General features: G+C 30.3%; 2 protein-coding genes across 3 annotated transcripts in view; both read left to right on the forward strand.

Annotated features, from left to right (window-relative positions):
* Positions 1-9,785, forward strand: part of LOC124538396 (b(0,+)-type amino acid transporter 1-like) — a 28,408-nt gene extending 18,623 nt beyond the window's left edge. Inside the window, exons 1-9 of one of the 2 annotated variants that reach the window (XM_047115442.1) lie at positions 401-442; positions 4,409-4,667; positions 4,770-5,039; positions 7,307-7,432; positions 7,637-7,781; positions 8,113-8,340; positions 8,488-8,584; positions 9,099-9,420; positions 9,623-9,785. In XM_047115442.1, coding sequence (XP_046971398.1) covers positions 416-442; positions 4,409-4,667; positions 4,770-5,039; positions 7,307-7,432; positions 7,637-7,781; positions 8,113-8,340; positions 8,488-8,584; positions 9,099-9,420; positions 9,623-9,687 — 1,539 coding nt within the window. In that variant the 5' untranslated portion in view covers positions 401-415 and the 3' untranslated portion in view covers positions 9,688-9,785. Of the gene's footprint in view, positions 1-400; positions 443-4,408; positions 4,668-4,769; positions 5,040-7,306; positions 7,433-7,636; positions 7,782-8,112; positions 8,341-8,487; positions 8,585-9,098; positions 9,421-9,622 lie in introns of those variants that run through there. The other variant, XM_047115444.1, reaches the window with a different exon arrangement.
* LOC124538397 lies at positions 5,208-6,647 on the forward strand. The gene is made up of 3 exons (XM_047115445.1): positions 5,208-5,717; positions 5,939-6,122; positions 6,377-6,647. The coding sequence occupies exons 1-3, from the start codon at positions 5,392-5,394 to the stop codon at positions 6,521-6,523; spliced, it is 657 nt and encodes a 218-aa protein (XP_046971401.1). The 5' UTR covers positions 5,208-5,391; the 3' UTR covers positions 6,524-6,647.
* Positions 9,786-15,946: the final 6,161 nt, after the last annotated feature.

Genomic DNA, 15,946 nt, shown 5'->3' on the forward strand with positions numbered 1-15,946 from the left:
TATACAAAATAATTGAACAAAAGTTACATTAATTTAACGCTAAAATTAATCTTGGAAAGGGTACAATTACCTGCATAGGAGATAAATTCTTAGTTCCAAGAATGTCAACACTGATAGTGACTATTTACCCTCAAGGGGCACTCTAACAACATAATCTAAACATCTTATAATTATATTGCCATCAACAAAAGTAAAGCTAATCGTTTTGTAAATACTTAAAAGTATTATAAACTAAACAAACATTTTTATCAATTATCAACAATTAAATAAAGACGGTTATCTTATGTAGGTCAGATAGCGTATTTGGTGGATTGATAGTCTCATTCCTTTAGTGGCTAATAAAGGATACTTAACAAGCATGTTTTAATCCAGGATACAGAGATGTAAAACACCTAGGTGCCCCGTATCATTGTCTATGGTTAAGTCTTGGACTATCTGTGAGGTAAGTGAGGTACCTACAAGGTAAAATCTTTTTTGGGAGGTAGAGACGATTACCGGAACCCAGAACTGCCGGTTTAGCAATTCGTTAATGTATCAAAATGATATGGTTCAATAACGGGATGTAAATTATAGGCTATTTGACTTGTTTTTAAAAATCCATTTTATATTACTAAGTAGAGGTTAAGGAATCCAGCAAAAGTTGTTTCTTTTTATTTCTAGTACATATTTGAAGAAAATTATCATGACACAACGACAAACGTTTGAAAAAATGCATTTTTATTTATTGATTTTTGAATAAATTAACTATTATTTTCAAGTTTCGTTAGTAAATAACCATTTTTAAACTCATAATATACACTAATTACAATCATTATTTATCATTTATTTTTCGCATTGTCAAATAGCCTATTAAGTTTATGGTCATTGGTATATTTTTTTGGTCCTCCAAACGCAAGAAAATTTGTGCTATTCTATGACAGATAATATTTTTATTATTGTTTGATCCAGCTCTTTAAATTGAAATCGTATCAGTACCAGACAAATAAGTTAGGTACAGGCACGAAACAAGACGTCAATCCACACTACATTTAACAAAGTATAAATGTAATAAAAAGTACGAGAGTTATTAAAATATTAATTATAATATTTACTTAACGATAATGTTCACGATAAATGTCTGTCGTTATTCAAACAATCATTATCATGGATTTAGTGGAATGCCAAATATTATCTAAGCTTTTTTTATGCCATTTTATTGTTACATAATGCTGTTATTCTGTCTGCAATATCACTAAGATATTATGAAAATTAATAAAATTATTATTCATCATTACTTTTTATTCATTAGAATTTGTAATTGTAGAAACTTATACTGGATACCAAAAATTTAGAGTGTTAAAATGTAACTCAGCAGTAAACTTAAAACTTGATTTCCTATAAGTCTCTCTGCGCTGTACTATGTCTTCATCGCAGTTTAGTCTTTCTTGTACCGAGGAACTACCGAACTAAGTATTTTTAGGGTTTCTTTTAAAGCATAATCTTTAAGAACATGTCGAGTGTTAATCGATCCACATAGTGTTGTCCGATAAAACAGTTAGGAACATGCTTGATAAAAAAATGACAATTATCTTGAACGTTATCGTTAGAAATGATATAACTCCATTATAACTCCTATTATTAATTGTCCGGGTGTTATATGATAACATTTAACATAGATAAATGTAGCTTCTGCAAATGTCGGTAATCTTTACATACAAGATCATGACATTACGTAAGAATGTAATCGATTGAAAATGACATCTATTAATACACACTTTTTGTTCAAATTTTACTAATTTTATATTTATGTTTAAAATTAAATAACTGCTTGATTAAAAATTAATATAATGTTAAAAAATATATTGAAATTAAATTAAATTTTAAAATTATTACTATTGATAAATATTATTATTTAAAAAAATGTAATTATTTATTATTGTATTGTATGTAAAGTTAAAAAAAATGTTTTACTAACAGAATTTGGGCTAGTCCCGAAATAATAAGTTTTATTATTATTATTTATATCCCCCAGAAAACAGAGTAATGTAAAAAATTCAAAAAATGTAAGTAACAGCCGTACGACGTCCCAGCTTAATTATATGTATATAGAATCTTTACATATATCACTAAGCCAAAAATGTTACCTTAAGTCTATTGTAAGCAATTGATAATCATTTGTGATATTTCTTTAATTGCTATGTATTTCTAACCAATAATTATTATTGATGTCAATTAGAATCCAAAGCAAAATTTGCTAATGGATTTAATTATCTGTGAAAAAAAAAGTAGTTTTGGCGGGCTTTAAAAAAACATTTAATTATATATTGAACAGTTTTTTGTGATGATCACAAAGATTAATTGATTAATTTACTATTAAGTGTGACTTCGATTCCGTACTCTTTATAACACAGAAAGCCAAGTATTTGTACTTGATAAAAGAACATTATAATAACGACATAAAATGCTTTCGTTTAACAGAACCCATGTGAGGTATTGGCTTAGTGGATATTTATCACGATGATAAGAAATATTAACGCATTGGAATGAGCTACGCATTACTTGATATCAGTCTGCACGGAAATAGATTAGAGATACTTTTTTATCATCCGGCTACTTTATATTTTAAGGCAAAGATTTAAAACTAGTTCGTTGTTTTCTTAATAGGTTATTTGACTGGTTTTTAAAATCCATTGTATATCATTTTGTAGAGGTTAAGAAACCCAGTAAAATTTTATTTTTTTATTTCTGGTACATATTTGCCGAAAAATATTTAAATTGCGCGCGAAAACGCTACTTGGACAACATGGCGTTGCAATGGGTTCGGTGACGTCACTTGCCTGTTTTTTAATCTGTGGTTTATACAGTAAGCCCGGTCAATAAGGAGCGTTTTGTGTCACGTGACAAAACTTTAAAAAAATGCATTTTTATTTATGGATTTTTGAGTAAATTAAGGATTATTTTTAACTGTCGTTAATAAATAACCATTTTAAACTCATAATATATACTGATTACAATAATTGACTTTATTTTTCGCATTGTCAAATAACCTATTCGATTATTATAATCGAGCAACAAGTTCTGCAATAGGGCCTTATAAGTTAATTATTCATCTTTGAAATTCCAAATAGCATCAATCTACGTTTTTTACAAACTAATCAGATTCATCCTTATTAAATAGTGTTATGGTTAAAATACCTAACCATTTACCCAATCTACCGACATATTTCCTCTGTGTAGAGAATGCCGCTAGTATTTTTCTTTATTGGGACTAAGTGGTCTGTCTTTCCTGTATGATTCGGCAATATGAGCGTAATGTACACTCTGACCTCCTTCTCATAGTAGGATTAATTCCCACGAACTTATTTACTTTTATCTGTTTTAATATAGCCCGTTTTACATGAGAAATAAGGTCCACAATACTGAGACAGTTTCAATTGTAATATGAATCACTACGCTGATAACATTGACAATTTCAAGTTCATTCACCATTAATTCGATTATTCGTTGACTATAACGATACAAAGTCTATGTTAGAATTTATATACCGTTTCCCTAACGCCTAAGGCTTCCACACATTGAATGAAATTTATATAATATAAGTAAGCGTGTAAAAAAGGAAAACACTTGTTATTATATATTTATACATATACGAAATTTTTTAGTGTCAATTGAAGCAAATGAAAATATTTTTTGAATATTATTCGATTTTAAATGTGAATTCCTAGCATACCTATAACCTATTTTAATCGAAATAGGAATAAAGATAAACCTTAGATTCACTTATTCTATGGGATTAGCAAATAACTCATGTATATTGTGCACTAATAAAAGTTTATAATTAATATTGTATATAATATTATATAGTACTCCTCGGCACGGCGCGTATTGTGAGAAAGTTCCTCTCGCTGGAGCCCTGACCACCGGTGGCTTGGACCCTGTTCCCGCCACTGGTTGACCTCTGTATTTTATATTTTTAAATATAAATATTTTATGTACTTTGTATTTTATATTTAAAAAAAATATTATATATGAGTAAAAAAAATAAATAAAATAATTATATAATACAATACTATTAAACTTAAACACTTACATCCACTTTCATTTTATTTCCAAAATTAGTAAAAACAAATTGGTTCGAAATGCTATAATTTCGAAAATCCATAGCGAATATCATAGATAAATCAAGCTCTCGACCAATATCGACCATAATCTTAACCAAGAAGATTAAAATGATTATAATTTACACATTTTAATTCTAAATTCGACTTAGAAACTTAAAACAGTTAAAAAAATGTAAAACTTATGAACAGTTTCGAAAAAATCTAACGAAATTAACTACATTTTAGCGAAGCATGAGATAACAAACCTAAAAGATATATCAAAGTGAAATCGTCTATACTCAAATTTAACTCTGATTATTTTGTTTCAGCTACAAAAAGATATGGCCAGTAAAGAAATGGAGGCCTTAGAAAAAAGCGAAAAGATCAAAGACAATGAAGCGTCTGATATGACCGGAAGTAACGTCAAATTACAGCGGGAACTTGGGTTATTTTCTGCGGTTAACTTAATTCTTGGAGTTATGATCGGATCTGGTATATTTGTATCACCAGCAACAGCTTTAGAGCATTCGGGTTCCGTTGCTTTATGTCTGATAGTATGGACTGTTTCTGGAATTATATCTTTATTAGGTGGGTGTAGGTAAGATACCTATCCTTCTCATTTTTTTTTTTCAATTTTTAAATATCCATGTGTATTACTTATAACAATAAACAAACTCTTTGTACTTGCAGGAGCATTATCATTTGCGGAATTAGGCACAGTTCTTGGAAAATCCGGAGCAGAATATTCATATTTTCAAGAAGCATTTGGAAAAACTCATAAATATTGGGGACCTTTGCCTTCATTTATATGTGCCTGGATTTATGTAGTAATATTAAGACCTGCCGAAGTAGCTATTATTGTGATGACTTTTGCCGAATACGCTTTTCAACCCTTCACTACCGACTTACAATCCGATTACAAAGCAACTGCCATCAAATTGGGATCTTTGGCAGCTTTATGTAAGTTATTAATATAAATATTTTTTAAAGTGTTCTGCAATTCGATTATGTTTGCTTATTATTTATATCGCTCAGAATCGAATACGCTGTGTATTGGATTCGTTTTACGGTTAACGAATTCAGTGCGCAGCAAGCACTAATGTCAACTGTCAGTGAAGTGACTGTAGTGACATAATAAAGTTGTTAGCGTCTAGCGACAATATTTTTCGTTATAATTTGAAATCCCGTGAAAGAACTTGTGATTTAGTGAAAAGTATCTTAAATTATAATAAACGAAATACAATATCGCTTTACTCGTTTATAATGTTTTATTTTATCCGTTAAGTAAAAGTTCAGAAGTTTAATTATTATCATGTCCAGTAAATTAAATGCGGAAACCAAGGAAAATTTATCGTGTGAAATCAAACGATTGCAAGAAAGATGTCTCGACATTTGTAACATCATTGAAAACTCTCCCTTCGACGCGGCAATATCCGTTAATAATGTAGGAGAAAAAGCTCTTAGCTATGTTGAAGGCTTACGAGCGGAGATACAAAATTCCACAACACACATACCGATTGACGAAAATTTAATAGTAACACAATTTCTTGCTGAACTTAAAGAAAAAACTGAACAAGTTAAGGAATTTACTGCATTCACGAGAGGAACTATTCTTGACATTGATAATGAGATACGAAGGTATGTTATTTATTTTTTATTTTATTCATACATTACTTATAAAAGAAAAAAGCTTTCAAAATATGGAAACTAAAGGAAACCTAATATTATTTCTACCTTAAAGCGCATTTTAAAAGGTAATTTTCGTTAGGATGGTTTTCTACAAACAATACAATGGAAATATTTTTTTATGAAAACAATAATTCCCATCAAAATGCTTATTTATACATAATTAAATTCAGGTTAAACGATTTGACGAATACAGCAAAAGAAGCTCTATCCCGACCTAGAATAATACAGAGGGAAGTCAGGCCAGAACACTTACAAAAAGCTAAAGAAACATTCCACATTTTGAAAACAGAACTTCATGGACTCATCCAATCATTATTCCCAAATGCAAGTGACGCTATCGTTGAAGTTATGGGGGTAAGAAGACTTTTTTTTACTTAAAATAAATTTAATTTACTTGATACTAAGATATTCTCAAATATTCTACTGCCAAACAACACTACTGAAATGTTAAGTTTTGATTTGAAGGATGAGTTGGCCATTTTTTTAAAGACAGAAGGGGCATAACCAAAATAACTAGCAGTATAATAATGCAGTGTATGGTTTATAGTTCTTTTTTGATTGTCTATGTGTATTAGTGACTCAGTAGTTTATAGTTGTATTTGTTACAGCAATTGATGCAAGAAAAGCTTAATGAAGAATCCAGTGGTTATGTTCAAATTACGCAAGAAAACTACCGGATTATAGAACTTTTAAAAGATATGAACATTGTGACAACTAACCCATATAATAACATGGAAGTCAAAATTGCCTATTGAATGCATATGTATCACTTAAATATGTAATAATAATTGTACAACTTTGCACACAATAATTATCAAAAGTTATGTGTTTTGTATATTTTCATTTTATAATTTTGTAATAATAAATATTATTGAAAACCTTCTTTTTTTTTACTTAAACAGACCAAAGAGCATGTTTATAATGCCCAATGTTATTCTATAATTAATCATTTTTTTATATATAATATAGTTAAAACTATTTGTATCATCAACACAAACTTTTAATTACATTGTAACTGTAACAAATAGGCAAAGACAATGTCATATATTATAGCAATTAAGTTATTATTTAATATTCGAAAATTCGTTTATTTTGTTTAATTGAATGTTAGGGGTAATTTCCAGTTCCACCTGAACTGATCCTGATACTGAACCAATTTTAAATATTTTTTTACCAGCAGAAATGTACATTACTCAGGAGCGAAAGTATACATATTGTTTTTCTTTCTTAATTAACTTTAATATCTTTAATTGCATATATCTTTTAATAGTGCTTCAAAATAGTCTAATCCTATTGAGTAGTTTCATCATTACATAAATTGATAATGAGCAACTTTATGATTTTCTTAAAATGTTATTCTTAATGATAATTCAAGTTACATTTGTTAAACTTCACGGTTATTTTTGTTGATCTTAATTTAAATATAACCAAAGGGTGTATTTCTTATTAATATTGTTTACCTTATTTATGTTGTATATCTGCACCTGTACAAACCGAGAGACGAAATTTCAAGTGAGTAATATAATTTTTTGTTTCAGTTGTTATGACATATATCAATATAACAAGTGTAAAACTTTTTGTAAAAGTACAAAATATATTTGGAGTGTGCAAAGTATTTGCTTGCCTTATTGTAATAGGTGGAGGACTGTATGAAATTATTAAAGGTTTGTTACTAAAATATCATATAGTGAGAATGAAATTCCTTTAAAACATATGTTGTATTTATCATAAAATAGAAAGGTTATAATTAAGCTATATGTAAATTAAAAAAAAAGTATAAATGCACATGCATTCATAATGGTTTCAGTTAAATATATAGTAATATTTCCTAAAAATAGCATAATTATTTTATTTTTTTAATATTACAGGCAACACTGAAAACTTGAACAAAGGTTTTGAGGGTAGTACAACGAGTCCAGGTGGAATAGCTCTCGCTTTGTATTCAGGATTATGGGCGTATGATGGTTGGAACAGCGTAACTGTGGTTACGGAAGAAATTATTAACCCTGGCGTGTAAGTAAGATGTTTAAATATATTTCATATAATTATTTTATATTCATAAACTTGATGGATATTAATTAATTGAAGGTGAATAATAAAATGACTATAAACCACTAACACCAGTCTACAAAGCAATTAAATATCGTCCCAGATTTTTGCGAACAAAGATGGTTTGCTAGTTAGTAATATTTAAAACATATAATGTGTAAGAGACTGCGAGTATGTCGACTTTTTCCTGAGAAACTCTTAAATAAACATATGAATTTTAGCATCCATCAATTTATTTGGGAGGAATTAATTGCTTGAACACATTTTGTTAATAATTATTTTATTGTTTTCTCAGAAATGTGCCTCTGAGTATATCCATCGCTGTACCACTTATTACTGGGCTGTACGTGTTTATGAACGTGGCGTATATGTCTGTGCTGTCGTACGCTGAAATGGTATCAGTGCCCGCGGTAGCTGTAGCGTTTGGAACCCGAGTGCTCGGTCCCGCCAGTTTTCTCATACCACTCGGTGTTGCCATAGCGACATTTGGTTGTGCTATGAGTGTCCAGTTTGGTGTTACCAGGTAAGGTACTTAAATAGAAAATAACTAATCTATTTATAAAGGAGTTACCAAGTTTATCCGATTTTCCTTTTATGGAAAATGGATATTTTAACTGTGATTTGTCATATTGCTAAAATATTAGCGAACTAAAACAATATATAATTTTAGGGTATGCTACACAGCAGCGCGCGGAGGACATATGCTGGAAGTATTCTCATACGTCAATATGAAGCGACTGACACCAGCACCAGCTGTTGCATTCCAGGTTATCATCAAATTAGTCTGACATGAAACAACTACCTATCAAATACAATTAAGCTTAACATATACATTTGAATCAAAATGGCCCAGTGGTTAGAACGCGTGCATCTTAACCGATGATTGCGGGTTCAAACCCAGGCAAGCACCGCTGATTCGTGTGCTTAATTTGTCTTTAAAATTCATTTCGTGCTCAGCGGTGAAGGAAAACATCGTGAGGAAACCTGCATGTGTCTAATTTCATCGAAATTCTGCCACATGTGCATTCCACCAACCCGCATTGAAACAGCGTGGTGGAATATGTTCCAAACCTTCCCTCTCCCTCAAAGGGAGAGCAGGCCTTTAGCCCAGCTGTGGGAATTTACAGGCTGTTGTTGTTGTTTTTGTTGTATATACATTTGGCTTAAAGTAAAACTTTTGCAAGTGTATCGATTTTAACGATATTATTAGTGTCAATCATTTGGCTACGATATAACTTATTAAAAAAAACATAAATAATAATTATATGTTCTTTGTTTCAGGCTATTCTTACATCAATATTTATTATGGTTGGCAACATTAAAACCCTTATCGACTTTGCTAGTTGGTTCCTTTGGTTTTTCTATGGCTTGGCGATGGTCGCACTACTCGTTTTGAGAAAAACGCAGGCAGATAAGCCCAGGCCGTACAGAGTGCCAACAATTGTGCCTTGCTTCGTTTTGGTAGTGGCAATATTCCTGTCAGTGTTGCCTATCGTCCATGATCCGTCAATAAAATATTTAATGGCTATTGGATTTATATTCATTGGTGTAATAGTCTACACTATGTTTGTCTATTACAAGAAAACACCCACGACTTTATTAAGTAAGTAATATAAGTATATACTTGTTAATTACAAATGCATGTATTTTTAGTGTAAATAACACTAGAAAATATTCAACTATATTTGGCAGTGTAACAGCCTATAAATGTCCTACTGAACGCACAAAACATGCCCTACTATATACGAACAATTAAGTGCATTTTGTTATATTTTTTTTATTAAAACTGAATTCTTTTGTTTCAGGAAAATTTACATTCCTAACTCAAATGCTTTTCGAAAGTGTGCCGCCTAGCAACCACGAAGACTGATTAAAAAAAAATACATAGATATTTAAAAACTATATAGTTTATAAGAAACAAAATAAATAATGCAGAAACAAATTATATTATTATAAATATTATTTTAACTACTGTCTTTTATTTAAACCAAGTCTTACATTCAATTAAGTTTAATAGTATTTGAACGGTATTTATTTATTTATTTATTTAGAACTACCAACAAAAGATACAATAATTCGTGTACAGCAGTAATTTTTAGTAATACATTTCAATTGTTCTTTTACTTACAGGTAATTACAGCATGCAAGTTGTTATAGGTAATCATCGACTAACAGACTTACATTACTAAAAATAATAGATTCAATTGCATAAAAAAAAAAAAAAACATGTTTACAAAATACAGGATTTTTCTTAATTTATGCAAAACATAAAAATGTAAAAAAGGAAAAAAGCTAATAAAACTATATAAGAATTCCATTGAATAATCAAAGTGACAAAGTAATGGTGTAAAAAAATTGTTCACAAGTATTTAACAAAATTTACGATATAAAAAAAATATATATATATATATATATAAAAACAAACACAGAAAAAAGCAGATAACATAAAATCATAACTATGTATTTATATTCTATGCAAAGTTTTTTAGATGTGAGGTAATTTTATTTTTAAAGGAGTAGATACTATCATGCAAGATGTCTAGTTCATTGATACCAGTCGATAACTCGTTATACGTCCTAGCTAGTCTGTTTATTGGTGAATTATTTCCTAGGTTGGTTTTTTGTTTAGTTGTTACCAATAACGGTGACTTGTATCTAGGTATCCTGAAAGGCACGTTAAAACCAATCATAGAGAGGATTTGTGGGCAGTCAATTTTATTATTTAATAATTTGTGTAAAAACGTTACATCTAAAAGTTTTCTTCGACAATCCAAGGACAGTAAGTGGTAGTTATTAAGTCGGCCCTGGTACTGATCGCCCCTCAAGTTATTAAATCTATAATGTAAAAATTTTAAAAACTTCTTTTGCACTCTTTCGATTGTATTAATATGAATTTTATATTGAGGGCTCCAGACAACAGAACAGTATTCAAGTTTACTTCTAACCAAGGAGTTGTAAAGAGTTATGATTGTATATGACTTATGTAGCTCCTTAGAGTTTCTCAAAATGAATCCCAAAGACTTGAATGCGGATGTTGTAATGTGTTCGACGTGAGTATTAAATTGAAGCTTCGAGTCCAAAATAACTCCTAAATCTCGAATTGTTTGCACCTTGTTTATAGTAATACCAGATATATTGTACGCACTTTCTATAGCATTTCTTTTTCGTGTAAACCGAATATGGTAGCACTTCTTGATGTTTAATTTCATTTTATGTAATTTGCACCAGTTTTCAAGGCGATTAATATCTTCCTGTACTATAGTCACGTCATTGTGAGTTTTAATAGTTTTTGTTATTTTTAAATCATCAGCATAAAAGTAAGCTCTGACGTGTTTAAATATTAGGGGTAAATCGTTTATAAATATATTAAAAAATATTGGACCTAGATTTGATCCCTGTGGTACTCCTGAATGTGCAATGTATGGAACTGACTGATATCCATCAATAACTACTGTAGATGGGCGTGCGTTAATATAAGAGGTGCACCACTTTAGTAAGGTGTCAGTTATACCGAACGATCTCAATCTCTCCAATAATATAGAGTGATTAACCGTATCAAAAGCCTTCGAAAAATCTGTATAAATTGCATCAATTTGTTCACCGTCATCTACAGCTCTAATTGTTTCTGTAACAAAGGTGACAAGGTTGGTATTGGTAGATCTTCCTGATACAAATCCGTGCTGATTACTATTTATATGGGATTTAAGATAATCTGCTAAATTATAATGTACAAGACTTTCGAAGACCTTTGCCACAGTTGACAAGATTGATATCGGACGATAATTTTCGACGGAAGCGGGATCATTGCTTTTAAACACAGGTACAATTCTCGCCTCCTTCCAAACTTGTGGAAATATTCCTGTGTTTAAAGATGTATTAAAAATGAGATACAACGGAAAAGATAAAGTAGTCGCACACATTGAAAAGAAGTAGGGAGATATGTTATCTGGTCCTGCGCCTTTCTTATGATCAAGCCTCTTTAATTTTTTTTCGATGTCACCTTGTGATAGGTATATATTACCAACGTAAGTTTTGGGATCAGGTGCACAGTAGTTTGATGTGTTGTCATTTACATAGACGGAGGAAAAATACGCTGCAAAAAGATTCGAAACATCTTGTTTATTCTTTGCTTCGACATTTCCGTAGACCATCGATGTAGGGTAGGCGCTAGAATTTTTACGCTTGTTTTTGAAATGCGTCCAAAAATACCGAGGATTCTTCGAGATTGCATTTTCAATCATCGTTATGTAATTGTCATAACAATGTTTGATCAATTTGTTACAGTCTTTTCTTAGGTATTGAAATTCTATTTTATCCAATGGGTTGCTATACTGTTTTAATTTAATATGGAGCTTATATTTTCTTTTTAGGCATTTTATTAAGGTGGGTGTAAACCAAGATGGATAAGACTTTTGTGACACAGGTTTTTTCGGGACGTATTTATTAATAGTTATATATAGTATGATATAAAACCTATTTACCATTTCATTAACATTATCGAGACAATCCTTGAATTCTTGAAGCCAATCAACATTGTTAAGAGATGCCAATATGATGTCATACTCGGCTTTAAAGAATTGATATTTGTTTTTTGAATTATTTTTTGAAGAGGGAGATTTCGAAGGTATTTTTATAATTACATCTAAAGGAGGATGGAATGTATCGATTTTACGTATTGGAGATAAGCTCTCATTTACACTCATCATGTCCCGGTCACAGAGGACATAGTCCAGCAAATTGTGTTTAATATTTTTTACGTTGTTAAACTGATAAAGTGAGTTAAAGTCAAGAAATTCTTTAAATATATTTTTAAGTGATGAGTTATTTGAATGAGTGTCAGGGATCAGCACAGTATTTGGATCATTCCATGCTAATCCGGGTAAATTAAAGTCTCCAATAATTATAAATTCCTAATTCCTAGGTGACTCGTATTCAGTTTTTCTTTATTATTGCCCGCTTTTTTATTAAATGATATGATTGCCGCTAAAAAACTATCTCTAGTTCTTATTGTACTAAATTTCACCAGAACTGATCTTGGGCGTGGGCTATCCTTATTGATTTTCATAATCCTCGTACAAGTTTGTATGTCATTATCGTTTAAGTTACATTTGACGGTGTTAGCTATTTGTTTTACAGTAGTTACAAGATTTTCTGACCTGAATTCTGGGATGCATTGTATTTCTAGATTATATGCCCTAGATTGTTGTTCAAGTAATGCGAGTCTAGAATGAAAATTTGAAATGTCAGAACGTAACAACTTATTTTCATTCTCAAGAGACTTAATAATTTGTGTTTTACTGTTCATTTCCTGCTTTACTTCTTCAAACTCTTTTTCCATGAAAGTAATAGACGATGTTATGCTAGACATGTTTTCGAGTACCTCATTGATCTTTCCATTTATTTCATTCATAATATTTACTTTAAAAGCATCGATTATACAATTAAGTTCTTCTCGAAAGATGCTTCGTACTTCATTTAATGTCTCATCACTTAATACATTGCTAGCGTTGCTTGTTTGTTTGCGCCTAACCGTAATATTATTAGATTCTTGTGGTGAGATATTGCTCGCATGTTGTCTCACTGGCGTATTTGTATTATCGCTCTTTGGTCTCGAGCAAGTCGGACAGAGCCAGGAGATTTTGGAATGCTCTGTCAGTTCAGCATACGATGTTTTAGTGGTACTTACACAAGCATAATGATAATTCCTTAGACATATCTGACATTTGACTATTTCTACTGAATTGGGATTTCGTAAACAACATTCAAATTTAATTTTAGAAGACATTATTTTAAAGTTAAGAAGTTTCTTTTAATGTATTCAAGGAAAGATACAAATTTTATAAAAGTTTATTCAGTTCAGATTTGGTAAGGATTAGAACCCTGATCAGTCGTCTAAGTATGGCTTGAGGCGGCCGTAGGTACCATTAGACCAATCTTTACTTAAGTGATTTACTCCAAATTACTGATACGTTTCAACAATTTGTCGATAGATGAAATCGAAATAACTTTGTTATTAAGTTACCGGCCATGTAATAATAAGTTCACCCTCATTTATAAAATGTTCACTCACTAATTAATTTAGTTCGATACACATTTAATTTTCTGTAATGCACTAAAACTGAGTTCTTTTAATAATTCTTTGTAATAATAATTAAATCCACAGTTCACATTTAAATCCGTAGCACTTTAATTAAAGTTTAACTTAACTTTATTTACCACATAATCTTACTGTCGACTATATACACTTTAAATGTTCTTTTACAACGAAATTAATGAAGTGTCACGAATAATAACGATAACACACATAGTTTGAGATGTTATTAAAAAAGTAATGCAACTTAAACTGTTAAAAACTAATAAATTTTAATTTAAAACGAAATAATATGCGGAGTCGATGTTTACTAAATCAGAGCGCCCTCTCACTCGCGGTATTTAAAACATAAGTCAAAATCTTGAATACTTTGTAGTTATTACAATAAAGTCACCCATAAAATCTCAATTGGGCCCTATAAACTTTATCTTTATGGCAAATGTCACACATAACACTCTTTCCTGTGTCAGAATTATCAAAACTTCCTGTTATTGTATTTTTTATATCTGCCTCTAGCAAACGAGAATTTTATAGAAAGGACTATTTTTTTTATATCTAGTGACCACTAATCAATATGTTTTCTCTAAATAAGATTGAAAAAGAGTACAATATTTTAAAGGAATCGTCGACTCGCCTCCAAAATCTGTTGTCAATTTATTCAAGAATAAATAAGCTTATCTTATTGCACAACGATGCAACATTTCCTCCTTCCTTAGATCCTTTTTTCAAAAAAGTTCTCACGGAATGGACCACCTACGCATATGACGTTCATAGTTGCCGGCAATGATGTTCTAGTAAACAGTAGATATGTCATTAACGCGCAAAAAGTGAAGACTAGAAAACTTCCTAATTGGGACGTTTGCCTTAGTCGTTTTCATCATAATTATGCCAGTAATACGTTATAATACAACATAATTATGTAGTAATACGTTTTGCGTAATTAAAACATCTAGTTATCCCTTTTACTTATTGTTTTTATCAAGCTATCCCTTTTTCTTGTAACGAAATTTAAAATAAACGGTCCCCGGCGCGGCACACTTTTTTCTGGTGTTTAGTATGGGTATAACATATCTGTTTATTAGAATATCATTGGTTGCCGGTATTTGAACCCGCCAACTAAACATAGATTTTGAATAGCTTAAAAATAAACTAAAAAAAAAATGTTCTGTCGTTGAAAAAAATATTTTTCTAAAATAAGTTATTCTTCTGTCAAAGAAGTTATTCTTATATTATAAAAAGATTAATTCCACCAAAACAACATTGCACTTCATTCGCACTGTCAAAAAGTTATCAGATCTCATATCAAAGAGCCAAGCGTCCAAAGATAGAAGCGTCTGTCGTCTCCACAACTTAGTCAAAATATACAGATTGCCCATTACTACTACACTACATTTCATAATTTTTCCTTTACACAATAGTTCTTGTATTCAATACAAAAATAATAACAAGGAGTCCCAATATCAATGTTCAGACCTCTAGTCAAAATTGTGATGTGGGCCACCGCTCTCGGCTTCGCGCCTCACATCCGAAAAGAAAATTGAAAAAGTAGATATAGTAAATACAAATGTACGCCACAAGGTTTTTTTAAAACATTATAATTAATTTTTAACTTAAAGATATTCCACTCTTCGCTGCACGAAATGATTGTGAATAAAATAATAGATATTTCTTATAAAACTGAATTATGATATAAAACAAATCAATAAAAATCTCATTTTTGTCGTTTCTCATCACTCGTTTTCAAAATAAAAATTATTTTAAAAATTCAATGGGTCAAAAAACAAATTCAGTTTTGATATTCTAACATAAATTACCAACCAATATTATAGTAGAAAATATTTGTTTCTCTCATTATTCTGCAATTTTGTTCTTTTTCATTTAATATTCCAAGGAAGTATGAATAAAAATTTATAATAATAATTTTGTAAAAAACAAAGAAACTAATAAAATTAGAAAATATAATATACATATATGTAAAATTAAAAATCAATGTAAAATAATTAAAGAATCACTAGAAATTATCAGATCATCAGTGACT

The sequence above is a fragment of the Vanessa cardui genome, chromosome 20, assembly GCF_905220365.1.
Source record: "Vanessa cardui chromosome 20, ilVanCard2.1, whole genome shotgun sequence".
In the NCBI taxonomy this organism is placed as follows: Eukaryota; Metazoa; Arthropoda; class Insecta; order Lepidoptera; family Nymphalidae; genus Vanessa; species Vanessa cardui.